At 37.9% G+C, this 16,647-nt stretch overlaps 1 protein-coding gene across 5 annotated transcripts in view; it reads right to left on the reverse strand.

Moving 5' to 3' along the window:
- Window positions 1-16,647, reverse strand: part of FBXL13 (F-box and leucine rich repeat protein 13) — a 93,764-nt gene that overhangs the window by 2,742 nt on the left and 74,375 nt on the right. For 4 of the 5 annotated variants that reach the window (XM_087767569.1, XM_087767568.1, XM_087767570.1 and 1 more), the window contains 3 exons: window positions 14,816-14,899; window positions 7,768-7,902; window positions 4,247-4,410 (listed from right to left, as the gene is read on the reverse strand). In XM_087767569.1, the coding sequence (XP_087623695.1) occupies window positions 4,247-4,410; window positions 7,768-7,902; window positions 14,816-14,899 (383 nt within the window). The remainder of the gene's footprint in view (window positions 1-4,246; window positions 4,411-7,767; window positions 7,903-14,815; window positions 14,900-16,647) is intronic. The other variant, XM_087767571.1, reaches the window with a different exon arrangement.

The following is a 16,647-nucleotide window of genomic DNA, read 5'->3' on the forward strand; positions in this document are numbered from 1 at the left end:
TGCTCCAGGTTACAAAAAGTGATAAGACTACATAAAATCTGAAGTATTCTGAGGTCTCGGTCAGCTGCAGTGGTTGTATCATTTCATGGCGTCCAGTTCAAGTGCACACGATGGCTGAAACATGGGGCTCCAGGAGCCTCCACGTCACTTCCGAAGAGCGATTCACAGTGAGTGAGAAGACAGTACTATATTGTTTTTGTTGCTTCTTCAAAAGAAAACTTAAGAGTAATTATTCTTAGTCCTTTACCAAATCATGTGTAGGCTGTCTTCATTTCCGATTACATGTGTCTTGGACTCCCAAACCCTTCCTGCCTTGAGACCTGAATATTTGGATAATATCTAAGAAATTCTGCTCTTTAAGAAAACAGGGTTCTTGCAGTCTCCTTTCTAATGCACCACCACAATTAACACAACAACAACAAAAAAACCCCCAAATCAGAATGTTCTCCAAATGTCAAATGCATTGTAGCTATTAAGACCCAATGTAATTTCCGCTTCAAAGGCAAAAATTGTAACAGTATTTGTTCATGAGTCACTCGTTAACAAGAGTAGTCATGAGTTGAAAAGAAATGTAACTGGTTTCATATTAGTGCAGACCAGAAAGAAGGAAGCATTTAATTTTGCTCTCAAAGAACAGCTTTTGGTGGACCCGAAGTGTTACAGACGAGATGCGGTTTGTGAGAGCACGAGGCTGGCTGCCTTCTCAAGGCAACGGCAGATTGCCGGTCTCGTTTTGCACCCAGAATGTCAACACAGCACCACACCTTGCTCAGCACCGCAGCTGACTTTAAACGGTATTTGTGTTTTGAAGTTTAAGGGGAATGTTTTGCAGGGAAGTGTTTCTCTAAAGATGCCAGTGTGTTATTTCTTAGGATTAGTCCCAAGGGAATCACAACCAATACAGCCTTTTCCTACAGATTAGTTAGCTTGCTTTTCCTCTAGTAGAAGAAATCAGTTGTACCAGAATCATTTACTCCCACAGGCAGGTTATCCATGATTCTTTATGGCATTTAGAAACAGGATTAATTGAAAGGTCATTAGCCTCTGGATACAGAAATATGCAGCAAGATATCAGGCCATAGACCTTTTTTTCCTTCTAACATTTAATAAACCTGGAACCAGGCTAGTATGTTGGCAAATATAATCTCGAATGCTACCTGATACTGGAAAGAATGGACAATTTATATGCTCGTAAGTGTTTCCTATGAAGCTGCATTGGACTGAAACTTGAAGAACTGTGTGTCTCCATATGTTTTCTATTTTAATATAATGAAACAGTAAAAATAAAACTTTGAAAGAGAATGTGACACAATACAAGAGATATGCCTCAATATTTGCAAGGCTCAGTCTATTAAGAGATGTCTGCTAGGACTGGTTAGTGTTTAATAATAAATAATGGCGAATGCCTTTGGCGAAATGAAGTATACATGATTTTGTAGGGCAACTTTAAACTAAAAACGTATTTCTTCTTTTGCTTATTTAGAACCTAAGCCACTAGCATGTTTAGTACTCCAGATTAATCTGATTTTTACATAGATGTCCTCTTCCATCTCCTTCAACAGGGAATGAAATGGCTCTGAAATGTATGTTTGATACCTGCAGAACATAAATTATACCCAAAACCAGCCTTTTCCTCTACATTGTATGAAAAATCTAAGAACTCAAATAAGGTTGTAAGAGTTGTGAGTTGTAAGAGTTAGTCTGAAAACAGAGAATGAGGCCCTGTTGTTCAGTTTTCTGACAGTCTGCTGCTTATTATTCATTACTAAAAACATACAGGTTGTGAATGAAATACGTAGTTCTATAAAAAGATATTGTGACATACAAGTGACAGTACTGCCATTGCTTTTGATGTCATTACTGCAAATCTGCTGCAAGATGACTAACGGTGTAGCATCACTGCCATGTTTTACTGTGCTTTTGATGTAGGTATTGGCAGAAAACAAACGTGTTTTTATCATCGTCACAATATTGGCCTTGAACTACAATAAAAAAGATTTTTCGAAAGCGTGACACATACAGGATGTGGAATATAGCTGAATCTAGCTGTGAACTCCTTTATTTTCTGAATATCATTCTGTCTAATGGCAATTTTAGAGTCTGCATTGAAAAGCCCCTCTGATCTTGACGTGGTCAGCCTATTCTGCAGCCTGCCTAGGCCTAGGGAGGCTCCTCAGACCTGTTGGAAGCAACAAGCAAAACATCTTCCGTGCAGAATTGTTCTACATGATCGATCCACCTGATAGTTTTTGTCCCAGACTCAATTGGCATGGGGTAAGAGTTTCCTGTCATTGAACATATGGTGCAAAGGGTTAGAGACTGAGGCTGGCAGAGGAAAGAACTATCCACCATCGCATACCAGAAAATCAGGCTCAAGAAAGTAAAATTGGCGAAGTTTGCCTAGTTCTAAAAATCACAAAAAGGGCAAAGATAACACTGGGTGGAGATGTGTGTCTCATGGTTGCTTTTCATTTTGTAAAGATCTATAACTCTCCAGGGCTTTCTTTACAGTAAAAAACTGGTTGGGAAATTCCTTGGCTGAGTCAGAAGAGTTTAATCAAGACGTTTGGAGAGCCCATAGCACATGGCACTCTGAGGCAGAGGCATTATCCTGGGCCATCCTGCAAAGGCTGCAATAATGCAACCGGTTTTCTGAGAAGTCAGGTCAGCTCTTATGATGGCTAACCCAACATAAATTGGAACTCAACCCAAATTTCTGTTCCTACTACATCTCACTTCTATGGGCAGATGTATAAGCAACCAGAGCCCGAAAGGGATGACACACTGTTTAGTGCTCTAAACAGAGATATGAAGTCACAGAAAAAGCAAGTCAACAACAGTAATCTGGGGGTAAAAGAAAATCCCTTGAGCGTCTAATACAAGAAAAACCATAAATCAGAAAGTTATGAGGAAATTAATCATATTTTAAATATCTTTTTTTGAGAATGAGCAGTGTAGTTCATTTAGAATAATTTTTTCAATTAGTACTCGTGCATACCAATCCTTCAAAACACTTTCTGTATCTAACAAGTATTCAATGAGAAGTAGAGGTTTTGAGATGGAAGTTCTGAGATGACATAAAGAAAACTAAGTCAGAGAGAAGTAGAGAAAATAAAAGTAATGACAGCAGAATTGCTTGTGGCAAGACAGTTAGAGGGAAATAAACCAAGGAGGGTTTGGAAAGCATGAAGCACACTGGAAATAGCTTTTAAGTTACTAAGCATCTGCATTGGTCTTGTGGTCTCTGAAGTGACTATTAAACCCTGGAATGATTTAGCTTGAAGTGCACCATCTACAGTGGTCGTGTTAGAGTGGGGCTAGAGCTCTCCTAGTATGGATACTCTCTACATAATAGAGTAGTATGTATTTCTTACTGAAGTCATAAAGTTTGATTAAGTTATACACTCAGAGATATCAACCATGCTTAAACTTTAGTTCTCTTCCAAACAGTTTCAGTCCCTTTGGCATGTCCGGCCACTGTGCAGTTCTAGGTGTACGGCTCCTGGTCTGTGATGCTCTTAACCCCCATGGAAGGGTGACGGACATCAGATCTGCATCTTGGAGACACAGAGCTGAAAATTCAGCTCTAAACCTGACCAGAACTGACTGGCTTTTAAATGCCATGGGGAATCAAGAGGCTGGGTCCACCTACACCAGTAGGGAAGTTGGATTACATTGTGGTAGATGACCTGTTCTTTCCAATTGTAGATACATAACAAGTATGTTTCACTTGTACTTCATGAAACTATGCTTATGATACCTTCACTCATTCGCTGTAACCATGCTGCATTTTGAGCACAGGCCCACATCAATGCTTAAATCTGCTTCTGCCGTATACTGACATGCAGTCATGGGGAAACAGGCTCCCACAAACCCTCAGAGTGAGCTCAAGTACATAGTGCGATGGCTGAGAGCATTAGGCCCAGCCTGTTTTTCTCCCTCATGTTCCCACATGCCCTTGAGGTGTTATCCTGTGTCTGCAGAAATTTCCGTAACAGGATGTTGGCCACCATAAAGATAGATGGAGTCTCTATTTCCCTTCATTTCTGGCTGACACTAGAATATGTAGATACCCACACCAAGCCACAGGAACCCTAAGGCAGCAGTGTGGACACCCCCCAGATAAAGGAGCAAGATGGCTCAAGAGAGATACCTAGCATGGCAACATGATGCCAATGAAGAAAAAAGCCACATGTTTTTGGGTTCACAACCACCTCTGAATTAAGATTAGGAAATATCCTCTTACTTGCTAATATTTCTACAGTACAGCATCTTCAGAATCTGGAGTTGCTTACAACCTTTCCAAAGATATTTCAGTGCTTTGTCAGTAAGATGAATGCAACCCGAGACATCCAAGAAGTGGAGATAATGGCAGGCTGCAGCCAAGTATTGGATACAGGTATCAGTCATCTGTAAATGAAGCAACAAGACACACAGAAGTTAGAAGATTATTGAATAACTGAAAGAAAAAAACACAGAGCACAATTTTAGTGTCTGATCTGTTGGAAAACTATGTTTTAAAACACTTCATGGAAGTAAAATTTCTGGCACAGCAAAATTCTGAATCTCTGGAAGAGGCTCTACAGGAACCGTCACTTAAATATCAGGAGCCTATTAGGTATTAGTTAACTGTGATTCCAGTACAGTCTAAAGTATTGTGGGATTTTTTCCACCTAATCACAATGGTTTAACTTTCCCAACCTCATCATTTTGCACGTAGCACATATAAGCCTTTAGCCTGACCTGCTATTGCATTGTTCTTGGTAAACTCTTAGGCTGCACTTATAGTGCAGCTATAGCAGTTTTGTATCTCAGTTCTCTATTACAAATGAGTGTTTCACAGCAAGACCTTTTTAATGTATAGTTGTTTTTCTTTAGCCCTGAAGTAGAGCTGCTTAGTTCCACCTCACAATTCCATTTTTCTGAACTGACATTCACTGCGATTAATGCTGGAAGTCGCATTTGAGAAACACATGAGACGGACACTTTAAGGCACATAAGCAGTCATGCAAGCTACTTCATTGCTCCACTGACCTCAGTGGAAACAGTCAGGAATAAATTCTGTACATACTTCAATTACCTTGTTCAGTCAGGACCAAAAATCAAGGGGGGACATGCTAAAGACCTTTAAAAGAGACTTGATTAAAATCAGCAGAGTGGGATGGTGGAAAGAGAGATGAGGGTTTCACTTGCATTAAACAGCCAATCTCATGAGAATCTTAAAGGGGACAAGCAGGCAAGATGAAGCTGGGTCCTTGGGTCGTGGAACAGAAAATTAGCACACTGTCTCATGATACAGTCCTCCTGGAATATAGAGGTAATTCTGGGCTTTGCTTATTCCAGATTTAGCTATGTGCTCAATAGTAGATCTGCAATAGATTAATAAGTAGATTAAAATATTAATAAATAGATTAATATGCCTATTGAAATAAACCAAAGTTGCTAACTGATCTCAGTATTCGGTTATGAGATGCACTTAAGAGAAATCTACATTCATCGTACACTCAATCCTATTCCCTTTAGAGGACTGAATTACAGAATTCATCGTCCATTGAACTGTGTCTTCAGAACTTTGCTATTTAAATAGCTGATTCATTCATTTAACCAGAGATTTATTTTCAGTTCTTGCTATATTTTTTCATGTGTAGGATATGTTTCCCACAGCAACTTCATTTTTTTCCTGTGAAATAAGAATTACTCTTGAATAAGGTTCATTCCTTGGGTAAGACTCAGAACTGCACTGCTGAATATTTTAGTATCAGCATTTGCAAAATGACTTGTACCTGTCCTAGGTATACAGAAACGTGACAGGGAAGCTCACTGCACTTTCACTGAGTGGAGTTTCTTCAAAGACAATTAATTTGCCCCAGTAGATATGATTAAGTGATAAGCTCTTCTAATTTTAGAGTAACCTGCATAGCACATGCCAAAACATTCTTAATGGACATGTATTCATATATTGATTTTTTCCATGTTCTCTTGCTATGATTTTTTTTTTTTAATAAAATATAGCTGATATTGCAGGACATGACTGTCAGACCTTTGGAACAGGTTCATTCTTACTTTAATCTCCTGACCATTTTTAAACAGTATCTGAGTGGAAAATATTTCCTTACTTAGCAGCTGGATCCCCTCAATTTACACTTGGGATTGCCAAAGGATTTGAAAGACCCATTAGTTTTAACATCCGCAGGTGTACCCATCTCATTTTATGGAGTTGCAAGCTGGATTCAAGACAAAAAAAGACGTGTAAACTTATGTGTAGGTTTATTTGAAAGAGTCTTGATGTTCTTTTCTGAAAATAGTAGAGTATTAGCAGTTAACAGATTGGGTTTATAACTGTTTAAAGAAAAGATACTATCTATAACTGTTTAAAGAAAAGATACCATCTAGGAACAAAGCGTTGGAAGGGTATTACTAGGTCACTGAGTCTACTTCTTGTTCCCATTTGAAGGAACTACAAAATATGACCCAGTTCATTCCCTTATCAAGAGCCATCCTAACATTCCTTAATACTTTGCCCCCGTCTCCCTTCCCAGGATGCTGTTTTACAATTCGTTGCTCTGATAATCAGAAACTCTCCTAGTTTCCAGCCTGCCATTTTATAGTTTTTTTGGGGTTGTTTTTTTTTCTGTGTTAGTCTATAAGGTATAATGGAAAGCATGGCAGCTTTTGACTGTTAGCAAAACTACCTAACTTCAACCACTTTGGGAAGATCTCCATGCACAACTTCTATTATCAGTTATTATGGGAAAATAGCTTAATATCTATTTAAAAGCAAAGGATACAGGAGGTTGAGACTCATGTATATAATAATTAATGCTGTACAGTAGGTATCTGTAAGATATAAACCAGGGGCTATTGTAAGACACAGAGCAGCTTCCTTGGCCTGCCAGATCTGACAGACAGCCTGTGGGGTTTGGCCTAGAGGCTGAGAAACTTATGAACTTTTGGAAGGCTAATGAACCGATCAGAATACATATAATTTAGGGCTGGCTAACTACTCAGCTGGGTCAGCTCAAACCAGTTGGCCAGGAGGCTAAGGTGTTCAGTCACTGCAGTGAATAAAAGGACATGAGGACTGGGGGGAGGGGGGGGTGGCGGGCAGAAAGGATAGTCAAGGGTTATGGAGATGGGTGTTGGAGAGGAGGAAGGCAGGGACAAGCGATGGCTGCAGACCTATTGTGGAAGGAAACAAGATATTGGGTACGTCAGTTCGAAAAGAGGAGGAAACTGGTCCAATGAGTATGATGAAATTGTAAAGGCTAGCTCAAGATGAACTTTTCCAAAACTAGTAATAAACTTAGTGTATTCCCACTTGATAGTGATGAAAGTAACGCTACAACAACTTTTTCCGTGAATGAAAATACCTAGAATTATTAAAACAAAGAGATCACCCTTTGGAAGCACCCAAAACACCAGAAGCTGAGAGAGAATTTGCAGGAAGTATCACTAAAAGCCCTTCTCTCTTCACCCTTCCCTAGACATCAACCCCTGGCGAGACAAACTTTTACCTGATCCAGCTCTGACACCTTTATGTTGTAACTGCAACCATTAGAAGAACACCAAACACTCTCAAGAACCAAGTCCCAGAACTTAAAACTCATGGAAAGTCAGCTGAACCTAAGCTCTGATTTCTAAATTAGTTGAGTACGTTGTAGAATTGTGACAAGACGCAGAGGCCAGCAGGTAGAATTTCTGAATGAAATACTAAATACCTCTTTGCAATAGCAACCTCAGAACTATTGCCCCATTTCTTATACATACCTTTGGGCAACCTGCTATGTTGACAGATGTTAGTGTGTGGCAGTGAAATGCCATTGCTTTCACAGCTTCATCCGTCAGCTGAGGGCAGTAAGAGACATGGCAGTATTCCAGGGATTTTGTGCCCTGGCAGAACTCCTGAAAGAGTGACAAAGCAATCATTCTTAGGTGGCATGCCTACTCTATTTTTTCTCAATTTATGATATATTTACATCAATCCTTTGATCTACTTCAGGCACTTCAGTTTTCTAGGTACCCTTTATTAGTAGTGAAGTCATTCAGCCGTTGGCTGTGAATGTCACTAGAAAAAGAAGCGATGCATTAAAAGAGGCTATTTTCCATTGCTTATATATTATACTATGTGTTCATTAGACTAACATTCATGTAAGTTCCACTGTATATATTAAAATATGTTGAATTTGAGTTCTTTAAATTGAGCACAACCCAGAACCTAAAGGTTTGTGCTTAAAGGACCAGCTCCAAAAGCATTTATTCTTCTACCCTCTGCAAATGCCCATTTTTGGGTATATTAACTTTTCTCTTTTTTTTTGCAAAAATGAACAAACAACTGTATCTGTATAAATTACATTATTTTCTTGGAAAGGAATGGGTAAGAATCTCAGGACTGTCACTTGGGAGTTCCAGGTGTTGATTCGCTCTGTGGAGCTCAGGCCAGTTAACTGTGACTGAAGTGCCATGTAATTCCTGCTGTGATACCTGTTGACTACAATTTCTATCCTCATTTTTAGAGCTAATAAGCACTTGCAGATCCCACTGACTTCAGTTCCAGCACCTTTGTAACTCAGGTATTAGCTTTTTTGTACGCCCTGTAAAACAGATCATTTTGGGAAAAAACAGACCAAACTGTTCAGTGACCTTTCCCAGCTTATAAAATGGAGTGGAGATAACTTCACACATTATGAAATTGCAAGAGCTGTTTACAAAACATATTGGTGACCTGCAGATGGCAAGTGATAAATAGGTGTAAGGTATTATTATTATTACTACTACTACTATTAAGACGTTCCAGCTTCTACATGTGTTTTTTAATTTTTACATGAATACCTTTTCCATGTTCTCTTCTACAAGGCCAATCGAAAAGACCAAAGGGACAATTTGACCAACTCAATGTCGTAATGTATTTTACATCTTACATTTGATACTTGCGCCTCTGACAGGTGATCATATGAATGAAAATTTTTTGCAAAATGGACATTGAAGTGTATATTTTAAATAGCATCAGAGAATCCCACATAAAACTTTGCTTCTCATGCAACATGGGTAGTTATAACTTTGGCATATTATGCACATTTACTGTTTGCAATGAAGCTCCTATGAAAGGCCACATAGATTCATAAAATGTACTTTTCTCCTTTGCACTCTGAAACTTTGTCTACCTTTTGGCCTGAATCTTTTTCAAACGTGAAAATATCACTTCTAGGCCTACAAAGCAAAGGAGAAGGTAGACCATAATTTGTGTTTGTGGAAACCTTCTCTTGAAGACCCTGAAGATCTGTTGACTCAAGAACCAAACAACCTAAAATTGTATTTCTTCACCTAATGGTGCCATGATGTAAGCATCACAGAATATTTTGCGGCTCAAGCAAAGCTTTAGCTTCAGTGAGACTCTCTCCTCTTCTGTGATGTTCAGCCTAGAACGATGGTGAGAGGCCTTAAATTTGTCACTAAGCTGATCTTCCAGGCCTGCTAATCTTGGCCTAAGGCCAGTGTAATTTGTCATTTACTGGAATGAAAATTCTACCTCTATAGGGGAAAGAAGGAACTACTTATATAGTAGTTGACTAAAAAACCCTGGTTGCACAAAGCTTTTCCAAACTTCCAATAATTAGTCCTGAGGTAAACAGACTAAGGGCTACATGGATAAATAACATATGTGCATGCACACAGAGACACACAAATGCACATATTTATCATGCACAAATACTACATATTTATCATTCTGAAAAAAAATCCACAGTAACCAGACTATTGCCATTGACACATAGCTATTTTCTCCTTATGTAAAACAGGAACTCAGGCACTAACATATGGTTGATCACTGGTAAATGTTAGCTCTTTGATGACCAAAAAGTATGTGATTGTGCATGATTTTCATAAGTCTTACCTAAACAGATGCAGAGAAACTTAAGTCTGAAATTTGTTTCATGGATCAGAATTTTAGTACTTTTTGTCTATCCTCACTCATCTCTTTTTTTCTATCTATCAGTTTAGCTGTAGCAAGTCACTGCTGCTTGGGCTTGTTTTATTTTACAAATAGCAGGATGTGAATGCTTCAACTTAGGACTGGTTAGAGTGAACAATTCAGGATTTATAAAAATTGACTTCTGTCGCTTTCCTATTTCACTGCTAGCTTTACAGGCTGTTACCTGCAATACAGAAATATTCTAAACCCAATAACTGAATGTTTTTTATCCCTGTGTAAGAGAAGCTGCACTCCCTTCAGAATTAGGCCTCAGATGTGATGACTTAATCACTACATTCTCAGCTAGGGTATGTAGCACAAGCTGAAGCCAAGATTTCAATGCCTGTGAGATACGATTATCTTGTTTTTACTGGCATAGTTTATCTGCATACATATTTAAAATATCCTTCAAAGTTAGGTTCTGTATTTGCTCCTAACTTTAAGTCTACCCCTAAATTATTTTGCAAATAGCACTAAAATTATATTTGCAATCAAAGGAAATGGAGCTTTGTTTGCTGTCTTCATCTCTGTATCCCTGGTTCTATGCCTATAAAGAAAATAACAGAAGAGCTTGTGAAGATAAATAATGTTTGCAAAACATTTAGACACTACAAAGAACTGAATACTATATGAAGGAAATAACATTTTCTAACTTATTTGCACAATTTTAATTCTGTGTAAATAAGACCTGAGGACACACACAAGCATCAATGAAAATTACAGTGACGAGTGGTGTCCCTCAGGGGTCCGTTCTGGGGCCAGTGCTGTTCAATATCTTCATCAATGACATAGGCAGCGGGATCGAGTGCACCCTCAGCAAGTTTGCAGATGACACCAAGCTGAGCAGTGTAGTTGACACACCTGAAGGACGGGATGCCATCCAGAGGGATCTGGACAGGCTGGAGACGTGGGCCTGTGTGAATCTCATGAGGTTCAACAAGGAAAAGTGCAGGGTCCTGCACCTGGGTCAGGGCAATCCCCAGTATCAATACAGGCTGGGGGATGAAGGGATTGTGTGCAGCCTTGCTGAGAAGGACTTGGGGGTACTGGTGGGTGAAAAGCTGGACATGAGCCAGCAATGTGCGCTCACAGCCCAGAAAGCCAACTGTATCCTGGGCTGCATCACAAGGAGCATGGCCAGCAGGTCGAGGGAGGGGATTCTGCCCCTCTGCTCTGCTCTGGTGAGACCCCACCTGCAGTACTGCATCCAGCTCCGGAGTCCTCAGCACAGGAAGGACATGGAGCTGTTGTTGGAGCGGGTCCAGAGGAGGGCCCCAAAAATGATCAGAGGGATGGAACACCTCTGCTATGAGGAAAGGCTGAGAGAGCTGGGGTTGTTCAGCCTGGAGAAGAGAAGGCTGTGGGGAGACCTTATTGCAGCCTTTCAGTACCTAAAGGGGGCTTAGAAGAAAGATGGGAACATACTTTTTAGCAGGACCAGTAGCAATAAGACAAGGGGTAATGGTTTTAAACTGAAAGAGGGTAGATTCAGACTAGAGAGAAGGAAGAAATTTTTTACAATGAGGGTGGTGAAACACTGGAACAGGTTGCCCAGAGAGGTGGTAGATGCCCCATCCCTGGAAACATTCAAGGCCAGGCTGGACGGGGCTCTGAGCAACCTGATCTAGTTGAAGATGTCCCTGCCAATTGCAGGGGGGATGGACTAGATGAGCTTTAAACATCCCCTCCATCCCAAAGCATTCTATGATTCTATGGTTCTATTCTATGAAAATATAAAATACTAAATTGCTGCTCATTAAGTGAGCATCATCTGAGTTATGAATGAGCAAAGATCCTATTTATAAAATATGTGATCATATAAGCATTCACATACTGTTACAATGCCTGGGAACATGTAAATCAATTAACACTGTACAGTCAGCATTATTTTTGGCATTTTATAACTTTCAGCAATTTACCTTAACAGTGTTAGTAAAGTCCTCTTAATATGCATTTTCTTTTCACATAATTTAAATATTCTTTATATAATCAAAGGATAACCAAGATGTGCAGCATGCAATCGGGTTACTCTCTACAAATTTTCCATAATATCCTTAGATTCAACCTACAAAAAAGGACTTGCTGTTTTGAATTACTTTCTTACCTCTTTTTTCTCCTGCCCTCCCTAGATCCATGACAACATGGCTTCTGTAACTCCTACACATACTCCCTGCTGATGCTTTCTTCCTCAAAAAGCTCAAATTCATATGGCAGACAAGGAAAGCATAAACACTTCTTTTTTCACAGTCTTTTTTTGAACTTCCTCTATGTAGTGAGGCCACTGAAATAGCTTCTCAGCCATAAGCATAGCACAACGCAGAAGTGAATATTCTCTTCTGAGAGCAACAGCGCTGGCGCTACATGATGGTCCGTGAGGTACACAAGATGTACATATTTGGTCCTTGTTTTGGTTAAAAACATGGACCTTCACACAGAACGTTCATGAAAGGCAAGTCAGAATTATTCCTAAAGAAGCAAATCCTAATGGCCTGACGTGTATGTTGGGTAACAAGATTCAATCCAGATGCATCCCTTGTGGTACAGCAACAACTGACTCATTTTTACAATACATGGCTATAAAATGATGGATGTTAGAGCTTTATAATGGAAAAAATGTAGAAGCTGAAGACTGGGATTACGTGATGGCATTGCCTGTACCTGCAGCCTTACGATCTGCAGCTGTTTATGGGCATGAAATTGATACCATTAACAAACATGATTTAAGCATTTCTGTTACATATGGTTAGGAACAATTCTCCGTTACAGAAACAAGTGCTCTTATTTGGATGTAAATCCTCTCTCCTTCCTAACAAGATGGATAGTTCTTTTTTCTGCTGTAAAGTTAACAACTAGTGTTTCTTTCTTATATTGTTCTGAAACACAAAGCAGTAAATCTATGCAATCATATTGAATTTGTCAATTCTCCATAAGGATTTAGGTAAATTTCAAGCAACCTATGATAAGAAATTTCACAGTTTAACTACACATTTTGGAAACAGTCATCTCCTTTTCTTCATTCTGAATTTTCAAACTAGGTTCATTTCATGTGCATTAGATTACGTATGGAAGTAAACAGCAAAAAGTTGACCCCTATCCACCCTTTTCATGCCACTTGCGATTGAACAGATCTCCGTCGTATTCCCTCAGCCATCTCCTTTCCAGACCGCAGGTTCCTTGCTTACTTATCTGTTCCTTTTATGGAGATTACACCATACCTCTGATCATTCCTGTTACCCTCTCTGAATCTTTTCCAGTTTCCAGTGCAATGCTTTCATAGAATCATAGAATCACAGAATCATAGAATCATAGAATCGTCAAGGTTGAAAAAGACCCTTAAGATCATCGAGTCCAACCGTTAACCTTTAAGCTTTACCCATAAAAAGAATTACAGTAACACTGAGTAACTGATTTTACCAAAACAAGACAATGAGTACTAATAAATTAGAATTTAGTATGTAGTTACTGCTGTGATGATAGTGTAAGTCTAATAAATATTTGAATGGCAAGTCTCATTGTTGACATTCATTTAAAAAAAGCAAGAGTCAGTAAATCAGAAATGTAAAATTTATAAGCATTGTGAAATGAAATTAAAATACTGTATTAGGATGAACATTTCTATGATAATTGGTGAGTATTCAAAAGAAAAAGTATTTTCTCACTGTGTAACTTCATAACTTAGCATCAATGTAAATAATTGCCTTTGTGGCAACTTCAATTTGTAAGTTGTCTTTCTACAAATTAATTAATTTCCTCTCTGATTACTTTATAAAGATTATTGATCCTGGGAAATTTCTAAGTTCATAGCCTAAGTTTGAGATCAGACTCAATCTTCTTATTTTAAGAACAATATCTAGCTTTATATTGCCCAAATCCAATATTTGATTTTCAAAACCACTGTATATAATAATTTAAAAAAGAAAAACAATGGAAAAAATAAAGTTTAGTGAGATTCAATAGATGTCTTGCTGTCAGCATGATGATATCTTCAGAATAAGAAGTCAGCATTTCAAACATCTAGCTTAAAACACATTTAGTCCAATTTCTAGCAGATTATTAGTTTCATCATTACATATGGATAAATTATACATTTGATGTTTTCATAGGACATTTTTAAAGGTTTTATTCAAATAATGACACAGTGCAATGTGTGCTATTTTTCCCATAAAACAGCTAAGACATCTGTTCAATCTGAAGAAGATGCACATGCATTACTTATTGAAATATAATTTGCTATTTTTAATCACAATAATCATAACATTTATGCTGGTAAGAAATATGCCTTTAGAGGTATATTGAGACATATTTTTGTGTCACTAACAGATAATGATGTGTAACAATATATCAGCCGCATATGATGAACCAAGTGTAACAGACTAAAAGAAATTCAACTATTCCATTGAGCTAGGCATGCTGTCATCTAAATACGGCATGAAACAAATGACAGACTAAAGAAGCAGAAAGCAAGACCTGAAAGCCCACAGTAGCGATGGGAAAAGTATGTTTTAGATAGAAATTGGTGAAGGATTTGTAGAGCCAGAAAGAAATAACAGTACCAGCCATTTAGATTGCAATTTGCACAGTACAATTCATTAGGAATTAAGTCTCTTGTGGAGTGAATTTCAGAGTCAAGCAGAGGGCAGAATTCAAGACATTAGAATTCATGAAAGGAATGAAAAAAATGGAAAGGAATGAAAGGGGAGAATCATTTGTAAGAGTGAGAATGTAAAACAGTGTAATGAAGAATGAATGATGACATACAGAGTAAAATAAGATCAGGTTTTGGACATGGTTACTTTGAAGAAATAGAGAGGCTTCCAGGAAATACCAAGAAAACTGGTGAAGATTTACCTGAATCCCAGTATCACTGATGTTTTTGCATTCTGATACAGAAAGTTCCTTTATTTTTCCATGGTGGCCAAGGGCTCTCAAGCTCTAAAAAATTACCGAAAAATTAATCTTAAAAATCAATACATGGTCTTCTATGTAATTACATTTAATATGTTAAGATAGTAAATAATATCCAATGCCTGTATATTAAAGCTTCTATCTAAGAATTACAGCACCTTTTAAGACATTCTCTTCAGTGGAATGCATATAGTTTATCCTCTGACTTTTGCTTGAAGTATGTACAAGGGTTAAGAATTCTTTGCAGAAATAATTCAATTGAGGAAGCAAAAAATTAGATTTTCCTACCTGTTCAGAAAGAAAGAAACTGAAGAAAAGTAGCACGGTGCGAAATACCATAGGACACAGACCAGGACTCTTACAAAGCAAAATACATTTACAGATCTTCTCCAAAATTTGGGTTTGAAAGAGCTTTTCACAAATGTTTGTGTTGGAAGAACAAAATACTATCTCCTACAACCCAATAATATCTTAAAATTGCTGCCTTTATGATTTGCTTACCAGTAAGGGCTTTATGGCTACAGCTATGGTACACGACAGCATTTGAAATGGTGCAGTCACTCTTAGGTGCATGAACAACCGCCATATTCAAGACAATAGGAAGGTGAAAACTTTGATAAATTCCTATTTTAGGAGTGCAAAAGGATCTGACAATGCTTTGTGATTTTTACTGCTTGTACACCAGGGAACAGGACTGTGTTCTGATCCCAAACTCTCTAATCTGAAGGAGAATTAAATGTTGATTTTGTAAAAATGTATTTTGATAGTCACAGCAAAATATCTCTGTGCTTTATATCAATAAATTAAACTTTACTGAAAAACAAAGTTATCACTTTATTCCATATGGTTAATAAATTATCTACAATTAGGCAGCGAACAGCACTGCGCATAGAGGAAATATCATCTTGAAAAAATCAGCACATGTAAATACTGTCTGGAATCCAGATGTGGACACTGTACTGATAATGCTGGAAGAGTGTGGCTGGAGTTCAAATTTTGCAAATTCCTGAAATCTCACAGGCTGAATAAAAACAAAAAAAATGAAACAATGAAAGAGATTTCCAATCCTGGCTACTTAGGAAAACAAAGAAATTTGCATTTTTCTCAGCAGACACAGTTATGTGGTGACCATTACTTTCAACGGCTTCATGAAAATCTACAGATTTCAAATTTTTGTTGACCAGAGCACTCTTAATTCAAGACAAAAAAACAATTATGTAGTTAAACCCCAAATGGGTTTATGTCAGAACTTGAATTCCTTACAGCAGAGACTGATAGAAATAGGCGTGACCTTATGGACATAATTTCTTCTTGCATTTTCCTTTATTTAAAAGTGGCACCACTTTAATGTACTTGGTAATGAAATACTAAAGAATATTATAAAGATTTTTTTGCTACATGACAATTTATGCTGCTATGACTTCAAAGATAACTTATATGATTAGAGTGACACTGAATCACAGAACAACTTTTTTTTTTTCCAATGAAAATCAAGGTCTCCTTTGAGGTGTTTCATTAATAATTACAGATTTGAGAAGCGAAAGAGTGAAGACATGGAAGACAAGGAATGTCATTAGGAACTGTCTATTACATAGAAAAACTATGAAACTTTTACGTTTCCAAAAACAAACCTCTTCAAACAAGTTCTACGCAGGAAGTCTAATCTATATGAAATTTTTAGCTATTCTTTTTGTATCTAACTTATATACAAAGGAGCCAATTATCACTAGTTTTATTAGACTTCCTGATTTATTCAGAAGTATTCCCTGATAAAT

This window comes from Nipponia nippon, unplaced genomic scaffold, assembly GCF_047370975.1.
Source record: "Nipponia nippon isolate SJK-2023a ecotype South Korea unplaced genomic scaffold, ASM4737097v1 scaffold_3, whole genome shotgun sequence".
Taxonomy (NCBI): Eukaryota; Metazoa; Chordata; class Aves; order Pelecaniformes; family Threskiornithidae; genus Nipponia; species Nipponia nippon.